The following is a 24,797-nucleotide window of genomic DNA, read 5'->3' on the forward strand; positions in this document are numbered from 1 at the left end:
ACAGGTAAAATGATCACATTTTTTTTCACATTTTTTTTTCATTAAAGATAAAACAGTCATACAGGGGAGAGGCCTCTGAATATAGACATAGGAAAGTTGGATCTACATTTCAGACATGCTTCATTCAGTGGCTTACCAATTCACTAAATCTCAAAGTAGTTCAGTGAGAACCAAAGGAATTTCTTTGTTAAGTATTTTCAAACACATGAATAAAGCTGAGCGTAACATCACTACTGCTTAAGTTTTAGGGTTATGTGAGAGAGAACAACCACAATGCACCACTTCATGTACAGTTGAAAAAAAAATACTGACCTGGTTAGAAAGTGGCTCTAACACCATGTGCCAAGCACCATGTTCACTGTACGTGCATTGTTCTGTACATTTAGTCATCTATAACACTATACAGCAAGTCCTGTCATCCTCGTTTTAGACATTAGAAAGACAAAGTGCGGAGGTTCAGTAACTTTCCCAAGAACAATACTTTACTTAGAATACTAATTCTTACATTCAAACCTATGATGTAATTCAAATCAAATCATTTCTTCTCTTCCCTACACTGACTGGGCAGCAACAAGACAATTTCTAGAACCAAATCTAGAATTTTTAAAATCAGCCTCTCTGCTCTAAGAATTATACATAAGATTCAAAAACGTATCCATAAACTCTCTTGAAGCTTTAAAGGTACCAAAAAAATCAAACAGTTGATTATGATTAGGTTAAAATTTGAGAATTTCAGAATTTTTAAAATAACTTACTAATAACTACATGGCACTAATGATATGCCTCAATACAAATGTTTTATTCCCGTATTCTTACATAGTTCAAAATAAACATAATTATCTTGGACTTCAGAGACATTATTACATAAAAAAATGGTAGATTGGACAAGATGATACCAATGGATTCTATATCCTCTAAAATTTTTATGACTATAAATCAAGATAATAAGAGGCTTATAAATCTAAGAAATTATTTTTAAATTTATGAATAGTGCTTATCCAATGACTATAAGACACTAATATTTAGAACACCACAACTTAAATATGTAATGTGGTAACATTAAAAAACAAATTATGTGTCTACTACAACTCTCTTTAAATATAAGAAAAAATATATGAAGATGTATAATCATTGAACTTTTTTAAATTTAAATTCTTTATTGTTGAAAGTATTACATATGTCTCCTTTTCCCCCCATTCTTATTTAAGGCTAGAATTTGTTTTTCCTAATATAATGAATCTGAATGAATGACAGCCTAAACTACAGGGGCATTAATTAAGGGACCTGGAGGATGTAGGTGATTTAGTTTAAACTGAAAAATATGTTCTAGGTTACTAAATTAAACCATAAGAATTTATTACGAACTTAATATTGAACTATACAGTTATATGTCATATTAAAAAGCTTTATCAGATATTATCACTGATCATTATCAAGAAAAGCCTTATTTTCTTTTGCTGACAAAAACTGAAAACAAGGTAATACTGGGCTCACCAGCCAGTAAGGAAACTGAAACACCATCACAGAGTTTAAACTGAGCAATGCTTTTCCTCAGATATCTGATAAAACTGCACTCCTTTCCCTTGTAGAAAGCATGTATATTTCTCAAATCTGAGAGGTGAATAAAATGAAAATAAAATAGAAATGAAAAACAAGCCTCTCATTCTTTTAATGGGCTTGGCTTGACAACTGAGTAAAAATATTCCTTCAAACATGTTTTGTCTACTATCATATTCAGAAGAAAAATTATTCTTACAATTGGAAGCAGCAGCATAAAACAGATGATCCGCTGGACTCAGGTCATTTTTGGGCCCTAACTAAGTAGGCCTGAGACAGCCTTTCCCCTTACCTGCTCTCGTTTGAATTCTGCTGTAGCAGGAGAAACATCAGAGCTCTTCTTTAAAGAACATGCTCTACAGACTCTGGATGGAGAAACAGGCTCCAGTCTACCCTCACAAGCTGAACATCTATGTTTCTTCTCCATCTCAAATCTCAGCCAAAGCTGCCAATGGTAGGCCCACAGAATTTGCCCATAGACTTCCTCTCTGAGCCAAAGTCAGCTAGAGAGGACACAGATCAGGACCTCCTATTTCACACTATCTCCCCCTGTTGGCTTGGAAGTATACAACTCAGTTCTGGATAAAAAGAATTGTCATATCCAACAAACGTTATGGATTTACTGAGTAATAAAGAAAAATATCCTCATGAATTAAGTGATGACCCATTATTTAAGAAATAAATCTATTTCCTAACTGATTTTTAAAATAAAATGACTTGGTTTTTTTCCTACACAACCTGTAGAAGTCTTCTGCTTTTGGAACTTGGATCTTGAAATCTCTGAGAACAGACCAAACTTTCAAGCACTTTTTGAAACAAAACCTTACAAACTGCTGTGCTACAAAGCTTTTCTTAATCCGGTGTTTTTTAATTAATTTCACTGGGGCATAATTCCCCTTATGACTGAAATTCTTATTAAAAAAAAAAAAAGAAGAATCTAAATTATGCACAAATGATCTTTAAGGTCTCATTAGAAATAAAAATTTAAAAATCCTTTGCAGCCTTGCCAGTTTTGCTCAGTGGATAGAGTGCTGGCCTATGGACCAAAGGGTCCTGGGTTCAATTCCAGTCAAGGGCGGGTACAGGGGTTGCAGGCTCCTCCCAAGCCCCGCCCTGATCAGGCTGTGGCATGCAGGAGGCAACCAATTGATATGTTTCTCTCACATTGACGTTTCTCTCTATCTTTCCCTCTCTCTTCCACTCTTGCTAAAAATCAATGGAAAAATATCCTCCGGTAAAAATAATAATAATAAAATAAAATTCTCTTGCAGCAAGAATGTGTTGAGTTTTATAACATACAATGAGAAGCAGTAAAGTGACTGGGACACTTAAAATCATAAATGTTTAATCTGAAAATAAGTCTCCTAAATTAATAATCTATTCTATAATAATTTATTAATTGCTATGTAAATCCTTGTTTTATTCACTCATTTTTTTTAAAAAGAAGGTACTATGCAACCACTAAATGCCAGATACATTCAGGCACTGTGCAGAATATTCTTTAAAATAGACCAAAGTTCAAGGAACTTTATGGAAATAAATAGAAAAAGAACAATTGAGACCTACTATACAAATACTCAGTGAAACTTTCTTGGAACACAATTCTGACATATCTCCTTTAAACCCTTTGCCTCCCTTTCCAATTCAATGTACTTAAAAAAAAATCAAGAACCTCTTTGCAAAATTTCTTCTATTTCTCTACTTTAAATATATCCACATTTTTATTTTGTTGTTCATAACAACCATTCATCTTTTGTTCATGCCCACCAGGGAAAAGCCCATTTTATATTCTGAGAATAATTTTATAAAATGATATATCCAATAAATATTAATAGACAACATGGGGTAGGGAGCTTCTTATGAGCCAGGCATTGCTATAGACATTTTAGGCAGATTATCTCATTTAATACCCCACCATAACCAAAGGGATAGGTTCTATTACAAGCCCTAGTTTACAGATGACAAAACTGAGGAACAGGAAGGTTAACTAACTTGCCCCAGCTTACAAGGTCAATTAGAGGCTAATCCATGATTCAAATCCAAGCAACCCTGTTCCAAAATCAACTACTATACTATGCTTCTTGGGTTAGGTCCCTACTCTACCTCACCAAAGTATCCTCCTGCCAAAAAGGAGTCTTAAAGGATGCATTAGCAATGTATTAATTTTGTCTTTTTGCTATAGGTTGATACATTTTAAAAATGCATATATATTGATTCTCAATATTCTTTCCTTGATTTCATTTTTTCTCTAAATCATTTTAAACATATAATTTGGATTTCATACCTACATAAATTTACTTATATTTTCCTATTTTTATCTTTTATTTCTTGTATGGTTTTATTAATTTATTCTTTTCAATATTCACTGAGTATTTACTAGATATCTGACATATAAATTCAAAAGCTCATAAAATCACAGGACTTTAAATCTGGAAATAATCTTAGAGATAAAATGAATCAAAATTAATGTTTACAGTCAAGGAATATAAAATCAAGAGAATCTAGATTTCTTCCTTCTTAGGCTAGCCCAGAGAGAAGGCAATGCAGGTATTTCTCCTACGATCACCTATACCCATTGGTTTTGCTCCTCACAACTAGAAAATGCAATGTCATCTAGATAGATGTCACTAGGCAGTCTTCCAGATCATTTATATAGATAATAAACACAGTGGATGCTGTACTAGTGTCCCAGGGCTACTATAACAAACTGGATGGCTTAATACAACAGAAATTTATTTTCTCACAGTTCGGGAAGTCAGAAGTCTGAAATTAAGGTGTTAGCAGGGCCCTGCTCCCTCCAAACCTTCTATGGGAGGATCCTTCTTTGTCTCATAGCTTCTGCTAGCCCCAAGTAATCCTTTGCTAATGACAGCATAAATCCAGTCCCTGCCTCTGTCTTCACATGGCTGTACTCCCTATAGTCAGTCTCTCTTTTCTTAAAAGACATCAGTCATATTGGATTAGAGCCGATCCAGCGATTTTCAGCTAAATTCTGCAGCACATCAAAAAATTTATTTTTAGTTGATCTAATAAAAAAAAAAGTATAATTTTTATTCCTTCACACTGTTCAGCTCTTGTTGTGTTGTGTAGACAAAAAGGGGCCACAGCCCTAACCGGTTTGGCTCAGTGGATGGAGCGTCGGCCTGCGGACTGAAAGGTCCCGGGTTCGGTTCCGGTCAAGGGCATGTAGCTGGGTTGTGGGCACATCCCCAGTAGGGGGTGTGCAGGAGGCAGCTGATCGATGTTTCTCTCTCATCGATGTTTCCAACTCTCTATCCCTCTCCCTTCCTCTCTGTGAAAAATCAATAAAATATATTTTTTAAAAAAAAGGGGGGGGGGGGCCGACATACTAAACCTGACAAGCTCAGGGGACACCCGTGTGGTAGCCTTACAAACTCAGAGAACCTAAAGTAACCACCTGGGATGGCCTGAAATTAAAACTATTTAACTAAAAACAGTTTATGGGAGGTAGTCATATGCTGGGCTAGAATCTTCCCTGACAAAAGTCAAGCTATACCGTGCTGGCAGGAGTGGCTCAGTTGGTTGGGCATCGTACTGTGCACTAAAAGGTTGCTGGTTTGATTGCCAGTCAGGGCTCAGTGTTACACTCACATTGATGTCTCTTTCTCTTTCTCTCTCTCTCTCTCTTTCTTCTCTCTCTAAAAATCAATAAACTATTCTTTTTTTAAAAAAAGTCAATCTTTACCTTAATTGAGTCTATTGTCTTTTTGCATTCATTAGAACATACTTTTGGAAAGTCAAAGTAATTTCCTTTTTCCAGAGGTCTCAAGGCACAGGCACTACACCAGCGAGGAAACCACAAATCCCCTTAATGTTATTGTCATCATGTTAGTTGTTTACTGTTAATTAGCCTCTACATAACTATGTAAAAGAAGTATATCTATCATTTTACTTTTAATCCAATCCCAGAGGTCCCACCCCCCTGGCCCTTTGCTTTCTCCTACCTCCCTAAATCTATCACCAGTGGGTTTCATTAATCCATTTACGACTTCTCTTTTGATTGTAATGTGTCAAATAAGGTGCAAAATTGCCATATTTCCAGATCATTTTCACAATCTGTTGTGATTTTGCTTCCCGGCAATTGTTATCAGTTTGGCTAAAATAAACTCACAAAAATTTTCTACAGGTTTGAATGTTTCTTATTTATATAGTTGGCTGTTGTCATTTTTTTTTTTTTTGACAATCTAAGGAAAAAAGAGGTCAATGCCTCTGACTAAAGTCAGGTATTACATGTTTTAAAAATTCTTTAGCACACTGGTTGAAAATCACTGGCCTATCCTAATGGCCTCAACTTAACTTGACTGCATTTACAAATTCTATTTCATATTCACAGGTACTGGTTATTAGAATTTCAACATGTCTTTTGGGGGAATACATTTCAACCCATTATAGAAGTGATCTTTAATTGCTGAAGCACCTTGATCTTTTTAGTCTTTTAATTAAATAAATACATATTTATTCTGATTTTAAACCTTTTCTTGAGCCATGCTAAAAGCATATTTCCCATCCAATGGTGACTTCATATTTAATAATCTTTGGTAAAGAACACTGTCAAAGTCTTTTGTATACCCTGTTATCTTCATATAAGAAAAGTTCTAAGAATAATAAGTGAGGCATAATTTCTTTCTTAGAAAATGTTCCCTTTCCCCTAGCAGGTTATTTTATTTAAATATTTGATGACTCTATTTGTTATAATGAATTTTAAGAGCTTTCCCAATATTCAAAAAAAATGTACTGAACTTCCTCTATGTTCTAAATATGGCTCAAAGTCAAGGAAAGAGTAGTAAACAAAAGTGCCTATATTCTTGGAGTTACAGTCTACAGGACTAGCAGGGATAACAGAGGGCAAAATTAGATACTAAAAACATAAATACATAAACAAATGTCATAATTAAATGAGTTAATGCATATATATATACATATTAAAGTATTTAATGCATATAAATGCTTAAAAGAAACCAACCACCAAATGTTAGCCACCAAAACAGTAATAGTAATAATAGTAAAGATACTAGAAGTGCTATTTAAGAAGTGAAAAGGGGCAGGTGGGGGTAGGGATAATAAAGAGAGTCCACTATAGCTACAGTAGTTACACAGATATCTCAAAGGAGTGACACTTGAGTGGAAATGATTAAAAGGAGGCAGTAAATCCTATGAAGAACTGGGGAAAGAGTATTAGACAGGAAACAGGCCCTGAGATGAGAAGAAGCATGGCATGCTCAAAGGGCAATAAGATCAAGAAGGCTAGATGGTGTTAGATGAAAAGAGTGGTAGGCTATGCTGGGGAGGGGTTAGGGATGGGGGGCTAGACACAAGGTCATGTAGCTTAGGCTATGATAAAGCATTGTATCTAGTTACATAGAGGGATGCCACTGGATGGTCATAAGCAGGAGATATACAAACAAGATCACAATGAGATCACTCTAGTTAATGTATAAAAAATAAAATATAGGAAGGACAAGGGAGCAAGCAGGTAGTCTGGCTGAAGTAGTCCAGGTCACAGTTTATGGTGTGTTTTATTAGAATGATCACAGTGGAAATGGTAACAAGAGGTCAGATTTGGGATATATTTTGGAGGTAGTAGCAAGAGAACTTGCTGACGGAGTGGTTGTGAGATCTGAGAAAGTGAACACAAGGGTGATCCCCAATATTTGGACTTGAGCCACTAATTAAAGGTGAGACCATTTGCTAAGTAGAATACTGTGAGAGGAGCATATTTGACAAGTTAAACTTGAGATTATCAGTCCAATTACTGAATGAAATGATCAAATTCTAAGCCAGTCTTTTCAATGAAGTTCACTTTAAGTGTCTTATTCATACAACTGAACTGTCATACCTTATATATAGCAGATATAAAATGGTAGGAATAACCACAGCATTATTTTTACATATTCAAGAACTATGTTATAGGATGATGACTTTTAGTAGGCATGTTAAAAATAGAAAACCTTCACATATAAATTTCAAAACTGTGTGCATTTAATTCTATTTTTAAAACATAGGTGAAAACCAAATTTCCAAAATTTGGTTTCTCTGACACTGAGCTCCACCTGCTGGTAATTTTTTATCTTTATGATTTACACTATGAAAAGAAATTAAAATATTAATGATAAAGTGGAATATAGCTTCTACCATAAATGTAGTGAAACTCATCATGGTAATTTTTTCTTTCTTTATAACTACTATTGATTGAGTTTAGCTATATGCCTGAAACTGTGTTAAACATATTTACAAACATTATCTCATTAGTGTTCAAAATAATTCTATGAGGTTTCTATGAGTTGTTCCACATTTTACCAATGAGGAAATTTATCTTAGAGAGGTTTTGACTTTGTTTATCGTTATATATTTAATAGCATAGAGAGGATTTGAATGAAGTTTTCTCTACCATTTTGTTCACTTAACAAACAGGAAACACTGCTCTGATAGAATTTAAAATATTGTGTCACAAAATTTTGAATGTGAATGTGCCACTCTGATTCTGATAAAATTCTTCCATCTCCTCTAGCTTCAATATTCTCATCTGAAAGATAGGAATAACTCCTTTATTTTACAGGATTATTTGCCAGTAATATTTTACATACTTAACATACTGTCAATCAGTTTCTTTTAATAATTTTCCTTAAATGACATATTAGAGCAACCTAACATATGAGGCTTTTACACTGCTAAATATTAATGGATCAAAGTAAATGTCTTTTAAAGAATAATCTTTTAAGATGAGGTATTTATAATAACAGCATAAATGAAGTTGGTGCATTTTCATTCTCAATGCTTTCATCTACTGGCCTCTCAGACACTCTCCATTTATTAAGGGCTTTGCAAGTAGGTTGTGATTATTTTCTTTCCAGCTCAATACATATCATTATCATGGCTGATTTTTACACCCAACGCCTCCAAATTCCTTGGATGTCTTCATCTCCAACAATGCTCATTCATGCTCAACTTCAGCATCATATCTGTCATTCATAACTTGGGACTTAACCAGGCAGAAGTGCTTCGCTTGAAGATTTTAGACCACACTTGTTAGCTTCATATAAACCTCTTACTAACTTACTCTAATTACACTTGGTTCTTAAACTAGATTAGTATAATAAGCCCTAAAATGACCCAAGATTATTCTCCTAGGCCAGCGGTTCTCAACCTGTGGGTCGCGAACCCTTTGGGGGTTGAACGACCCTTTCACAGGGGTCGCCTAAGACCATCGGAAAACACATATATAATTACATATTGTTTTGTGATTAATCACTATGCTTTAGTTATGTTCAATTTGTAACAATGAAATTGGGGGTCGCCACAACATGAGGAACTGTATTAAAGGGTCGCGGCATTAGGAAGGTTGAGAACCACTGTCTTAGGCCATATCTTCCTTTCCCCCACCCCTCTTTCTTTCATAGGGAAATATTTGGCAATTACGTTAGGGATGAGACAATATAAGGCCTTTATTTGGCCATTTCGAGAAATTGGTATTCAGCCTAAAAGTCATAAGAAGTCATTATAACCATTCTTGTGGGGATAAATATAATCAGATTTGTTCTGATTTGAAATTTTAAAAGATTACTTTGGCTGGAGTATGAAGAACAGGTTGGAAGGCCACTATAGTTGATGGTAGATAAGTTAAAATAATGCATTATCTTCTAATTGCATTTCTTAGTCATTATTTTCATTACTATTGGGTTTGAAAAAATGTTCATATTTTTATTAAAGTTTATATTCCCTCTAATTATTATGAATTTCTTATTCATGTTCTTTACCCACTTTTAATTGGTGCATTACTTTTTTATAAACTAATTTGGATGACTCACTTATATATTGAAAAACATTAATCCTTTGTCATATTTACAGTATATAATATTCCATTTTTATTCTGTAATTTAATTGTTTTACAACATAAAAAATTGTTCACTTATATTTTCTTTAGTAGTTTTGTGTCTTTATTTTTTTATATTTGTATAATAAATCTGAAATTTATTTTTATGTGGCATGAGCTTAAGATATTTGATATTTATCAAGCATAGAGCAACACACACACACACACACACACAGCCTGGTCTGCAGGACTGTATGACCTAAATGCCTATTACTTCTCTAGCTCTGTCCGCTATTACTCTCTCTCATTCTGTTCCAACATACTGGCTTCCTTGTTCCTCCAAAACATGAAGCCAACTCCTCTCTCAGGGCCTTTCATCTGCTTTTCCCACTGCCTAGAATAATTTCATGCCAAAGAGTTTCATCACTTGCTTCCTTAGTTCTTTCAGATTTCTGCATAAATGCTACTTTACCAATGAAGCCTTCATTGACAAACTTATATATAGAAACACCTCCCAGCACCCTTTTCCTGCATCTAGCTTTATTTTTCTCTAAGGAATTAACCACCACCTGACATACATATATGTAAAAGGCCCATGAGGACAGAAAACTTCTCTCGATTTTGTTCACTACTGCATTTCCAGAATATAAAATGGCACCTAAAAAAATAAATAAATAAAAATGGTACCTGACACTGGATAGTAAATAAATATTTGCTGAATAATAAATGGGGTGAAAAAGTAGTGGCATATACACTATTATAAAATGATACCTAAAATAAATTAAATAAAAAAGTAAGGTACAGAACAGTACTGTTTTTATTTGTATTCAATGCTTCTGGAAGGTTACCTATAAGGTAGGCAACTGAGGACTTACGAAGGAACACTTAGACCCTTTATACATGTACATTTACTATCTATTCAGATAAATTAATTAAGGCCTTGACTTCCCAAATAAGAAATACATAAGATAATCCTTCAGAAAGGCCTACAATTCATACTTAAGAACTCAATTAGTATCTACTCATTAATTTACATTTGAACTAAGGTGCATTAGAAAAAAATGAAATAGAATGTAATGTTTTAACATTATTTCATAATATACAACATATGTTTACACACATTATCTTATTTTAGTGTCACAGCTATCTTGTCAGGCAAGGTGAGTATATACTCATTTCTTCCATTTATAGAAAAGAAAGCTCAGAAAGGTTAAGAAACCTGACTATAGTTACACAGCACAGGCAAAGCTCAAGCCAGGTCTCCGGATTCTACGTCTTTTATTTTCTCAGTGTATTTGATAAGTAAGGCCTGGAATTAACATTTGTCTTATATATTTAAAGACATAAATGTACCTAATGATGAAAACAGAAAAAGCTTCAATGATGCTGTCATTATGATATCTCAATTGACAGGCCATTTTAGTGTTTAATCACTATAAATTTATAAAGTGGAAAATAGACTGGACACTATTGTAAAATGGATTACTACTGAGTCACAATGACAGACAATATTTAGTCCACAACCATATATTTTGTGGGTTGAAAAATGTAACAAAATAGGATTTATTATAGTGCCGTTCAACTAAGCAGAACTAACTCAATAAACTATGCAGAGAAGATAAATATATGTTGTGTATTAATCTAGCAAAAGGGCTTTAAATATGCAATCTCAGAAATATCATAGTAAAGGCAATTATCTTATATAACAGCAACACATATTTAAAAGAGCAGTAACTGGTGAATTTCCCGCCAAAATATAAGATGGCTCTGTCTTTTGGTTTTGTTCCATCCACCAAAAGGGTGGATTACAAACAAATATTTGGTAATACGCAGTTACAATCGGCCCGAGTTTACACGTTTCCCGCACTCCACCGCAAATCTATATGAACCGAATCTCAGAAATATCATAGTAAAGGCAATTATCTTATATAACAGCAACACATATTTAAAGAGTAGTAACTCAATATATGATGCTATCAATTCACTATATGTTTGACATATAGAGAAGAATCCTTAAACAAAATTATGATATAGATGGTTCAAAGCACATGCTATTATAAAGTAAAATAACTAGATTACACTGCAGTGAAAAGGAAGTCCAATTCCTCAATTCAACAGATACTGATTGAAAAATTATAATCTTACAACTAGAAAGCTAAAATCAAACATGAAGGAAAGTGATATTTTTCAATAATCAAATAAATTAAATAAATAGGAACATCAGCCAATGTTGACTCAGGGATCAGAAAAGTCTGGTATTTCCACCATTATTCAAGGGCAGCTAACAAAGAGTTCACCCTCTCAATTTGCCTCAGAAGGCAGATTCTTCTGTCCTGCGGAGCTATAACTGAAGAATGAGAGAAAATAATCCTTGGGTTCTAGAGCATTTAGACAACTAAGATGCCTTCTAAATTATCAGCACACTTAATCTATTAATAACCCAATTAGATAAGAAAGGATCTACCTTCTAACTCAACATTTCCCAAAGGATGGTCCACTGCATGGTGGTCCTTTCAGGACTCTTTGAAGAGTGGTCAGGCCAGTATTTCCAAAGACACTCCATTCCATGCTATATCTCCTCTCTTGCGCATTTGATATTAAAAGTTCAGAAAACTTCTCCAGTCAATACAACTGTTTTGCCTTAACTCAGCATGTCCCAAATTGTAAAACTCATTTCCCCTTAAGACATTTCAGGGACATTAATTTTGTTCTTTCTGCTACCTCACTGGTCTCTCCCCAGTTTCTTATTGATTCCTTCTCTCCAAGATCCCTACCTTGGAGTGCCTCAACCTTTGTTTCTCTTTTCTACTCTATCTGTCCTCACTCACTTGATGACCTCGTACAGTGAAATGATTTTAAATACCATTAATGCCTACAATCAGGTGGCTGAACTCCAGGCCCAAATATTTGTTTTTATGGACAAATTGGAGTCTTGTTCTTCCTCATCAAAGCTGCTCAATGTGTAGTCTATTCATGCACTTGAAACAAATTCTATTCTTCTAATGTTCCTGCTAAAAATCTTAAAGACATCCTTGACTCTTCTCTCTCATACTCCACAATTAATCCATAGGCTCAACCTTCAAAATATATTCAGGAGCTAAAAGGTCCCTGGCACTTCTGTGCTATCATCCTTGCTCAAACTGTCATTTTCTATACCCGGTGTTAGCATTCTTCTTCCATCTTTGCTCCCCTTAAGTATATTCTCAACACAGCTATAATGATCCACTTAATTAAAAGTCAGAGCATGCCATTCCTCTATTATAACCCCCCTCACACCAATGCCTCCCCGTTTCATACAGAGAAAAGTTATAATCCTTAATCATGGTCTACAAGGTTTTCCATTACTTCTCTAATCTCACTCCCTATATTCTCACCTTCCCCTCCACTCAGACCTCCTTACTGTACTCTGAACAGTCCAAACATGTTCCTATCTTACTGCCTTTGTAAAAAATGCACCCTCTGACTGTAATGTTCTTTCCCCAGAAATTAAGTAACAGCCTAGCTGTTCATGTCTGTTCAAATGTCACATTCCCAGTGATGCTTATCCTGACTTGCATATAAAATTGTGTCCCAACCTTTGACCCTCTAAACCCCAAACCCTCTACCCTGCTCCATTTCTACCCCTTGGCATTTATTATCTTCCATTATAAATACACAGTTTATTTTATTTACTAAGCCACTCACTATAGAATGTAATCTCTAAGAGAGATTTTTTTATTAGTTTTATTCACTGATGTATCCACAGCATCTAGAAATGAGCTTCACATATAACAGGTGCTCAAAAAACATTAAGTGAATAAATAAATGAAACATACTTATTCACAGACAATAGAGAATTATTGTGTGATACTTAGTATTTATTATTTTCTCCTTTGTATTTTGGGCAAAATTAGACATGGTGAAAAAAGACAGCATTAGAAAGCATATTTTCCTGACAGAAATGATTATATTATCTGCTGCCACAATTTTTTAAAGATTTCTGTAAATTAATAGACGGGCTTTAATTTTCATCAAATTATATTGCCAAAATAAACATCACTCCATCACCCGGCCAGCATGGCTCAGTGGTTGAGCATCGACCTATGAGCCAGGAGGTCACAGTTTGATTGCTGGTCAGGGCTCATGTCCGGGTTTTGGGCTTGATCCCCAGTAGGGGGCATGCAGAAGGCAGCCAATCAATGATTCTCTCTCATCATTGATGTTTCTCTCTCTCTTCCTCTCCTTTCCTCTCTGAAATCAATAAAAATATATATATTTTTTAAATCACTACATTTATTAACCTGACTATACAATCCTAACCCTGATTACACACCTGGGAATATCTATAAAAATGCACAATCCAGGCCCCATTGCTTTCCAGTGGTACAGTCCTGAAGGCATTCTTCCATAGAAGCATTCACCACCACAGAGTTAGTGTTTAGTTAACAGTGCCTTTCATTAGGATCATATGAAATAATTAACTGTCTCTCTTACTTTTACCTAATATTTTCCATGATGTCATAGTTTAACTTTTAGTTCTTTCAATTCTTCCAACATTCAACTAAATTTCTCTTGTTGAAATTTTACACCACTTATAAAGATGAAATTTATAAGGAAGAAATACCAATAAAACTGCATATGTTAATTTCAGGCTTTTATTAAAATATTATTCATAAAATAATGCTTAATTATGCAAAAAGTTCACTTATATAGGTGGGAGTATTACTAAGTTTTAAGAACTATGCATTGCAAATATTTCTACTTGTTTTATAAAATACTCTGTAAAATCACATTAATTGGCATCAATTTGGGAAATGAGTAATTTATAAAATGTTACTTTATTACTTTGAACTACATATATTACATTAGTCCTTTGTAATTTCCTTAAAAAATTATTAAAGTCACTGGTTCAATAAATACCTGATATATTTATAATTAGCATTTTAATTATTTAAAATAAATTGTGTAAAGTGAAATATCTGACATCAATTTGTAAAAATTTACAAGGTATTATCATTATTGAATAAATTGTTACAAGAGAAAATGTGAAAGTGCGATGAAGCATATACTATAATTTAAAATGTATTATACATTCTCTCTGAAACATTATTTATTCACTAGAGGCCCAGTGCATGAAAATTCATGCACTGGAGGGGGTTCCCTCAGCCTGGCCTGCCCCCTCTCACAGTCCAGGAGCCCTCAGGGGCAGGAGGCAACCCAGCGACACCCCCATCACACTTCTGCTGCTGCCACTGCCAGCAGCGCAAGCTTCGGCCGGCCCTGGTTACCTGAGCCTCGGGCAGCTCTGGGCACTGGGCAGCCGCCATCCAAGGCTTGCCTGCCCCTCTGGCATCAGCTGGGAGGCCAACATCTGAGGCTTGCCTGTGCCTTGGGCTGACCCTGGGCGGCTGGGGGGCTGAGGGCAGGTCCAGCCGCACCGCGTGCCTGTCACCCTTCTGGCAGGGCTGAAAGGACTGGGGGGCTCCGAAAGGGCTGAGGGGACTGGGCGCTGCCATTTGTGGCTATGGGCACCACCATCTTTGTGACTGAGTGATGGTTAATTTTCATATCCCCTCTTTATTAGATAGGATTTGTTTAAAAGGTTTCTTTTCAATGATTATGAAAGAAAAAAGTCTAAATGATCATAAGCTCTTAATAAATAGGAATTAATGAACCAGTATATTTTAAATGTCAAAGTCAAGTTTTTAGTTATAATTATCAGAATATGCTACATCTAGTGTTGTGAATAACCATCTTTTCTTATCATAATAATAATGCCAACAGGGGTCATATGCACACAGAATTATTTAAAATTAATTAGATGGCTAGTTTTAACCTATCTGCCACTAAATCAAGCTATTAAGTAACCAATTCTACACCCACATGGAGACAAGGACATATTATTAACTATACTCAGAAAACAAAATGTTTACTAGCTAAGGTTTTCAAAAACCTGATAAAAGAAAAAACTTTAGAAGTTCCTCTGAAAGATTGCACATGCCAGATAGTTATCAAGAATCATAAGCAAGAAAGTGAGGTCCTTTTTATCTGAGAGGATAGTAAAAGAGAACAAAGAATTGTAACTCATAATTCACAATGTAAGATATTTGAATCTGTTTGACACTCAAACTATACTATTCAGAACCACATAAACCAAAAATTACTAAAATATAAACTACAGTATCATTATGTATGATGGTTCTCTATATGGACTGCACACAGCTATCCACACACAAAGCCAAGGACATAGCTCAGGCTTCTTCACCCTTGCCACTACTGATATTTTGGGTTAATTTTTTGTTGGGTGTGTGAATTGAGGGGCTGTCCTGTGCACTGAAGAATGTTTAGCAGCATCACCAGACTCTACACACTAGATACCAATAGCAATTACCAACTGTGAAGCTCAAATTCAATTAAAAATAAATAAATAAAAACATTGCCAAATGTCTCCTGGAGCTGGGGTGGGGATAGAGGGAAGGAGTAAAATTGCCCCTTGGTGAGAACCACCAACATAAGATGAAAGAAGAAAGGAATGAAGAAATAAAGGGAGACAGGGAAAGTATTGTACTAGGTATTCTTAAACAGTTAATAAAACTATAAAATAAGTTTAATTTCTAGTTGGTGGATTTAAATGTGTTTATTGTAGTCTAAGGATATTTATAAGAAAAAATCTTATTGTGGAAACAATAAACACATCTCAGATAAATAATATTCTACTGTTCTTAAGAAAAAAATTAATAAATAGCTTTCTCCTTATTTCTTACTTCTATCTTAAGAAGTACACCCTACCTTCCTGCTGTCTCCCAGGAATAAAAACAATTGCAGTCTTTGTTTTCAGTTCTGAAGGCAAGAGAAGAGCTTTTTCCTCTGACTCTACAGGTGGTTCCTGAAAGTGCTCACCAGGTGACCTGAAGGTGACTGACAAGTCTATTTTGCATTTACAAACAAGTTTAATAGGACCTGCATATTAACAAGAGCAACAATTTGTTATAGAAATGAGAATTGACTTTTGTATTCACTTATTACCTACATACCACTCTTCTGGTTTCTTGTTTGATTACTCTTTGGCTTACCATAGATGTAACTGATCGTGCATCTTCTTCATAATTTATTACCGGAGGTGGCTCTTTTCCATCATTTTCTTGCACTTTTTGCTCTAGTAATTCTTTCTGTGCCGTAAACTTTGCCTCAGTGCACCTCAGCTGCTGCACAGACTGTTTCAGCTCTTCAAGTGTCTGTTTTTGGCTTATCAGCAGCACAATACTAAAAAAGAACACATTAAGTATTGACTTCTTTAAGAAATGCATACTTTAAAGAAACCTTATAAAGAAATCTTATATATATGCTTTTGTTTTCATCTTTATGAATCCTACAGAATCAGAAGAATTAGGAAACTAAATAGATTTTGAGTCATCATAGGAGTAGCATTAACAAAATGGAAGGAAATGTTTGGAAGCTCAAATCAAATTCAAGATACTTTCAAATATATTACGGTCTACAGCATTCATTTTATTTTACAGCTAAACCATCTACCTCACAGAGTACAGACACTTAAGTCCAGAAGCGTAGGGCCTAAAATGAATTAGCATGACTGAAGAAGAATCTTAAATGCGCTTCATATCTCACATGGAATATAGCTAGAATCCAATCTGCGCCTAGAGTAAAATAAATCAAATCAAGGTGACAGCCTGCGACCACGTTGTTTGTATATAGGGAGAAGTGTGTGTTCAGAGTTGGGGAAAGCTGTTCTAACTAACACTGAGGGCTGAGCTGTTAATAAGGGAATGAGCATAAGTCCCCAAATCTTTCCAATGTCATCACTATAAAAACAAAACTTTCCAATCCCTCCTTTGGAGAACTACATAGCCACATGGTGCCTTATTGTGACTTTTTACCCCTTGGAGGCTGCCCCTAGTGGAAATTTCAAACTAACTCACCATATTTAAGCCACACACACAAAAGAAAACCCAGGTAGTGGGGAACACTTTTGGAAACACTGTCATACATAGTATATTAATATCTTAAAGAAATGTGCCACGCACTACTGAAAGTAAGTTACTTATATGTAAGAGACAATAGATTGTCAACAGAGGAAGCTTCAAAGTTGGAGAATAAGGTCAGAATGTTACCTTCTTCAAATAGAACTTAAAAGGATCAACATAAACTGGGTAAGCGTAGGCAGAAGGAACTCACAGTGAAAGAGTTTTATTTATAAATATGATGCTGATTGATATTTTGAAAATCAATTCCAATTAAATTGAGTAGGCCAACCTCAGTGATGCTCTAAAGAAACCTGAAATCTCCTCTATTATATGGCAATGAATTTCAGGAGATTAGCCCAACAAAAAGGCAGAGAATTGATTAATGTAAAAAGGCTACATTCAGTGAAATTTTATTTATATAACATTCTTGAAAAGACAAAATTGTAGAAATGGAGCACAGATTAAAGGATACTGGGGACTTAGAATGGGGTGGAAAGCAGTGTAGCTACAAAAGTACAATATGAGGGAATCCTTGCAGTGATGAAATGTTCCAAGTCATGACTGTATCAAAGTCAATATCTACAATTATAATATTAAATTATACTTTTCCAAAATGCTTCCATTAGGGCAAAGTGAATATAAAGTACATGGGACCTCTATTAAGTCATACACATAGACAGAAATCTCTAATTACCTCAAATTAAAAATTTAACTGAAAATGTCTATCACTGTTGCTGTCATCATGCTTCCTCTGCTAAGGTTAGGCTTTTGTCGTCTCATATGCCCTGGGTTCCTAAATAATCTATTATAGGGACAGGCCTTTTTTATTCTCCTTCAGAGTTCTAAGAATCTACTACATTGTACCACATTGTAATCAGAAATTCTGAAATACTATCCTACTACCAAGAATTAGGTTAAAATATAAATTTCTTGGTTTTTATTTTAGTGGTTTTTAAAAACAATGAGACTTGCAGGGGCAGCATATGCCCTATTATATGACTGTGGTCAATTTTCATGTCTTATAATGAAGTTAATGTGCAATACTAGCTTCTTCCAATTAATTCTATTAAGCTCTATGTATAATGACAATTTCACATACATTAACATCTTGCTTTTGCTCAATAGTTTTTTTAAAGTATTGCTGTAATCACTATACAACACACTATACATTTTATATGCTTATAACACCATTGAGCAAACAATTATGTGTATATTTTAATAAGAAGAAAATTATAGTAAATACATGATTAAATAACACAAGATGCATAAAAAGCCGTAAGTAAATTTAAAAAATGGAAGGGATCAGAACCTATGCATGTGCTACTTATCGCTATCTCAAACTCCTCTTCATGTGGATGGCACCTTCCATCTTCCAGGTCTCAGCAAAGATGCCATTTCCCAGGAGACCCCTGGCCACCTATATTTAGTAGGTGCTCCTCTGTTCTATCAGAACTATCTGTTTCACAGCAATTATCACAATTGTTAATTTCTTGTGTTGTATTGGTGCATTCCACAAAAGTATAAGCTTCATGAGACATGTAGCCATATATGTCTTACCTTTCATTGCATTCACAGCACTTAGCAGACATGCAAAAAATATTGTTGAATAGATTTCCTATTTACAGAGCACATTTTTTGGTAATACATGTAATTTAAAAGTGCTGAGTCCAAATTAAAAGTACCCTGAATTTGCAGACTAGAACAATATTTTAGATGGTTCAATTCTTACCTTCACTACAGGCTAGATGTGGCATTTTGCAAGTCTCTTAAAACTTCTGGGCTGCAGATGTCATATAATTTGAAAGACAATTATGAATCAAAAGCTCTCTTAAGATTCTGCATGGCTCTAGGAGTTATGATTTTATGATGTAGAAAGTATTTTTAAGTACTAGGTGATATTGGTACAAAATTAATCATTCTCTTTTTGAAACTAAAACCAAGCACTAAAACCAACAGTAATAGTCTAGCTCTTTATGCCATTGAGTCATAAAAGACATATGTTTGGTATATTTTCCCATAAACTATGTTCTAATACAGTAGTCAAGGATCATAAATCAAGTGAAGATTTATATTATTTCCAGTTGAGTAAACATATTCTAAAAGTAATGAGTAAAGATATGTACACTAGAGTGGTGCTTTATGTTGTATTAAAATCATACCATTTTTAGTGGTTGGCTTTACTCTCTTTACCTTATTTTTTTAAATAAAATTCTGCAACATTTCAACTGAGGGCTACATTATTTATATGAGCTAAAATTCTCTTCTTGTGTGAAATTCATGTTATAGAAAAATCATTCTCTAAGTTCACTTTTCACTTCATATCACTCTATTATAGGAATCAAAACTATCAAATGATTTCTTATATATTTTGTCAGTGTTATTATAAGATGTTTTAGAGATAATTACTTAAATCCAAATTTGTAGGTTTTAACTTTAGTCCTTTATTATATTATATTTTAATAGATCCAATAATGGTACTTTTATTAAGCAAAAAAATCAGTATGATTCCATTAATTTAAGAATGTAAATAGTATTTGTGAGGAAATGTAGTTTTATTGTTTTGTTATTTTCAAGTAGCATTGTATATGAAGCTAATGTGTTACAGAGTAAAAATAATTCTAAATCTACTTTTAAAACTGAATAAAAATTGATTTTAATTATTTAAGTGCAGTTAAATATATGTAGATATATACACATATACACACAAAAAGGAAACACAAAATTGAAAATCAAACATTTCCCCAGAATCCCTAAAGACTATTTATTTAGCAAAACACTTTAACATATTATTCAAAGACAAACTTCAACCCTACTAATGTCTAAATTAATGAGATTCCACAATGACTATTTCCTTATGTAAATATACTTAACATTTTAAAGATTTTTTTTATTGAAGCTAGCAATAAAACTCCCATGGTAACAAAGGGCTGATAGAACTTGGGTTAAACAAGACTCATCCTCTGAATTGCTTGACATACTTATCCCTTCTAATTTATTCTCCTAAAAGCACTATTAAAATCATAAGATCAAGCAAATTCTGTGATCAAAAAAGATAGAAACTTTTGAGTCAGGGACTCATGTGTTTTCTACCACTTATTAGGCATGTGATTCTAAGTTATCTAAATTCTCCTAAAGTTAAAATATGACCAATTATACAGAAAGCAAAATAAAGATAACATTCATTGGCTTACTATACTAGTATATAAAACATCCAATATAATGTATAGAACAGAGTAAGAACTCAAGAAATGCTATTTCCCATATATCCACCACCCTTTACATGTAAGCCCCTACTCCCATTCTCATCTCCTGATAAATATAAATAGGTGAAGGAACATGGATCACACTGATTATGTAGATAAAGAGTCAAAGTCAACGATTTGAGTCAAGAAAGCATATAAAAAAAAAAATCAAAGAAACCCACAACTTCTAGATTAAGATAACACTTGAAGATTGCCTCTTCCAACAATGTATGGTCATACACACTGGTGAGAGGGTCAGCTACCCTATTGTCTTTCTTCATAACCACTAAATTTTAAAACAGGAGTCATTTACAATGTGTTCATTTACAAGCTGTAAAAAGTAGAACTGCTTTGTCTTCTGTATACATGGGAAGAAATTTATTTGCAAATAGAAAAAAGCAAAAGATAATTCTATTTTGAATGTAATATTAGCAATGGTTAATAGATTTTATTTTTATAATCCAAATAGAAGATTTAGTGATACAAAACTGAAATTTTTCAGATTAAAGGAATGCCCAGAGTAACTTAAATTTCTATTCTCACCTCTGAAAGGCTCAGTGACTCCAATATGATATTTAACACCAAGCTGTAGTAAGAGCCATCCTATAAATGAAAGGTGCAGGCTCCTACCATGCTGAGTTGTATAATAGGATGGATGGTGCTGCCATTCACTGAAATAAGGAATACTAAGAGTGAACTAGGTTGGATTGAATTGGGTTGGATTGAAATTTTTAATTTAGCCTCGGACACAAAAAATTTAGGGTATTTTTAAGTAGGCCTGTCAAGTAGGCAAATGACTGCATGGCCAGACAGTTCAGAGGAGAAATCTAGAAGTAATAAATATGGGTCATCTTTAGGCGATCACCTAGAGATAGAGTTCAGGGAGGTGGGTGGCATAACGTAGGGCCATGCCGTTAGTAACTCCAAAACGGATTGGCTGAGTGGAGGAAAATAGGTTTATAAAGAAAGAGTGGCCAGAAAGAGAGGGGTCCCAAAGGCCAATTGAAAAGAAGAAACATAGCCCTAGCTGGTTTGGCTCAGTGGATAGAGCGTCAGCCTGCAGACTGAAGGGTTCCAGATTCGATTCGGGTCAAGGGCATATGCCTAGGTTGCAGACTCAATCCCCAGTGTGGGGTGTGCAGGAGACAGCCGATCAATGATTCTCTCTCATCATTGATGTTTCTCTCTCTCTCTCCCTCTCTCTTCCACTCTGAAATCAATATATATATATATTTTAAAAAGAAAAGAAGAAACATAAAGTCAATAAAGTCAGATACTGTGGGGAGATTAAGTAAAACAGTTGCTAAATTTAGTAATGTAGAGATCATTGGTGATCTTACACATACCTATTTCAGTAGTAATGGGCAGAAGCCAGATATATGCAGGTTGAGAACTAAGTGGGAGTTGAGAAAATGCTTGTGCATAATTACTCTTAGAACAAGTTTGACTAAGAAAACAGAAAGCAATGACAGAGGAACTATGAAAATTTAGAGTTATCCGGAGTGGGCAGAGAGGTGAAGATTATTTTTAGGATCAAGACCTAAGCAAAGCCCTAACAAGTGTGGCTCAATTGGTTAAGCATCATCCCATGTACCCAGAGGTCACCAGTTCAATTCAGAGGTCAGGGCACAGCCTGGCTCCATCCCCAGTATGGGGAGTGCAGGAGGCACCTGATTCATGTTTCTTCCTCACTGATGTTTCTATCTCTCTCCCCTTCTCCCTTCTGCTCTCTCTAAAATCAATAAAAACATTTTTTTAAAAGATAGGCATATTTAAAAAGTGATATAGGATCCTGTTGAGAGAAAAAGTTGGACATAATATATAAAACGATGCAAATTTTCTAAAAAAGTAAGAGATGATGTGATGCAAACGACAGACACAAGAAACAGACTTAGAACAAGGAGCAGTTCCTCTATGGAAGGAAAGAGAATGAGAACAAATGTGGTGGATTTGGATCTCTAGTCCCAGAAAATAAGAACTGCCACCTGATGATTCTCTTTCTACAATGTAGGAGAGATAGTCTTTGACTTCAGTGGGAGAGATAAGGAGATCAGAGATTTGAGAAAAGTAAATATTTGAAAAGTTGTGAAAGTAAGAGCAAGTATAGACCAAAGAGAGAAATCCTACACATCACAATTTCCTTGAGTATGTGAGAATTTAACAGAAGGAACTCTACTTGGGCTAGTCACATGAAAGAAACTAATCCCTGTTGGAGATGCAAATCATTGCCAAAGTCGAATTAGAATTTTTTAATTTTTTCAAAATTTACTTAAAACAGTAGAAAACATAATTAACACAAAAATTAAAAGCAAGAGTTTAACAAGACAAGTAAAATCAGAGGTTTTGGGAAAACATTTACAGATCTAGAAATGAGCAAGAAAAACAATGGTGACACAAAAACAGCACTGCAAATCTCAATATGATTTTTATAGGTGAAGCAGACTGCTATTTTTTAATATGTTTGCTTCCTTCTAACACAGTAGAAGCCAATTTCTACATATAACTGGCCTGTCACTTTCTTAACAAGGAATTCACAATGAATCTTGTGGCCAGTGATGAGGGGAAATAAAGACAACTTTTAACAGGATTTTTCAGAAAAGTATTTAAATGTAAAATATTAAGATATATAATCTGTACACTATATTAACAAACACATACTATTTTTCTAGAGTCCTAGAAAGTTTCTAAGTTTTATACTTAAAATGAAATTTCAGCTTCTAGAAATTTTAAATCCATAATACACGTAAATGGAGTATTTAGTAAAATGTTATCAATTACACTTTCTTCCTTCAAGTTATTTTTGTTTTACTTACTCAGACTTTTTTTCATAGGTCTTAGAAGATTCCTCAATTCTTTTCTCCAGCTCCAGGACAGCCTCCTCCTTGTTTAATAGCATTTGCTGTGTCTGCATAAGTTCCTCTGCTAAAGTTTTCAACCTAGAATGAACAGTTTCCTCATTATCAATCCATACATTAATTACATTCACTTCACACACACACACACACACACACACACACACACACACACATACACTCAGACATTTAAGGTTGTGATGTCCAAAACAGTAGCCAAATGTAATTTAATTTAAATTAAAGTAAAATTTCAGTCCCTCAGTTGCATTTGCCTCATTTTAAGGGCTGAACAGACACATGTGGCTAGTGGCTATCTTATTGGATGGTACAAAGCAGACCATTTTGTTGTTGATTTTTTTTAAAAAAATCTTTAAATTCTTTATTAGTTAAGGAATTACAAAGATGTCCTCATTCCCGCGCGCCCCCCCCCCCCCCCCCCGGAATTATGGTCTCATCCCCCTGTTGGCCATGTCCATTGGGTTGGCTTATATGCGTGCATACAAAGGCCTTTGGGTGATCTCTTCCCCTTACTCCCCTACTTTCCCTCTGGGGATTAATAGTCTGATTGCTGTTTCTCTGTCTTTGGATCTGTCCCTGTTCTTGATTTTTTGTTAATCCTCACCCAAGGATGTTTTCCATTGATTTTTAGAGAGTGAAAGCAGGGAGAAGGCAGGGAATAAGAGAGGGAGGGAGGGAGGGAGAGAGAGAGAGAGAGAGAGAGAGAGAGAGAGAGACATATAGATTGGTTGCCTCCCAACTGGGGAGGGGGGATACAACGTGTAACCCAGATACAAGCCTGTGATCGGGAGTCCATTTTATTAATTCCACCTCATAAAATTTATCCAAAATAATATGCTTCAATGAGTGCAAAAAGATGTAATCACAGGGATGTTTATTGTGGCACTACTTGTAATTGCAATAAGCAAAGGTGAACTTACTGTAACGCTAATGACACATAACCTTCAGGCACCTCACTTGCAAGATACCTTCCAAGGGTCTATACTTAATTTTATATCGGTAAATATGTATGGTTTTTGTTCTAGTCCCCCCCCCCAAAAAAAAAAATTGTGTAAGCTTCAGTCTCCACAAAACCTGCTTCCAGCCCTGGCAATATTAACAAACTGGGGAATAATTTAAATGTCCATCAATAAATAACTAAATTCAATAATCATGTTACATGAAAGCAGTAAAATACTATACCCTATTAAGAGTTCATAAATGTTAAGAGAACAAGGCAAAAGACTATGCACAGAATAACCCCATTTAAGTAAACAATTTATATACATGTAGTGCTTATATATACATACTGAAAAGATACATACATTTTATTAATGAATTAACACTGGAAACTAGA

At 34.6% G+C, this 24,797-nt stretch overlaps 1 protein-coding gene across 13 annotated transcripts in view; it reads right to left on the reverse strand.

The window, feature by feature from the left end:
* Positions 1-24,797, reverse strand: part of FER (FER tyrosine kinase) — a 294,456-nt gene that overhangs the window by 192,229 nt on the left and 77,430 nt on the right. For 12 of the 13 annotated variants that reach the window (XR_002827917.1, XR_002827962.1, XM_014464462.2 and 9 more), the window contains 2 exons: positions 23,405-23,527; positions 16,441-16,630 (listed from right to left, as the gene is read on the reverse strand). Coding sequence is in view for 11 of the 13 variants with exons in the window: in XM_014464462.2 (XP_014319948.1) it covers positions 16,441-16,630; positions 23,405-23,527 (313 nt within the window). In the remaining 2 variants the exon portion in view is untranslated. Of the gene's footprint in view, positions 1-16,179; positions 16,328-16,440; positions 16,631-23,404; positions 23,528-24,797 lie in introns of those variants that run through there. The other variant, XM_014464840.2, reaches the window with a different exon arrangement.

Source organism: Myotis lucifugus, unplaced genomic scaffold, assembly GCF_000147115.1.
Source record: "Myotis lucifugus unplaced genomic scaffold, Myoluc2.0 scaffold_0, whole genome shotgun sequence".
Taxonomy (NCBI): Eukaryota; Metazoa; Chordata; class Mammalia; order Chiroptera; family Vespertilionidae; genus Myotis; species Myotis lucifugus.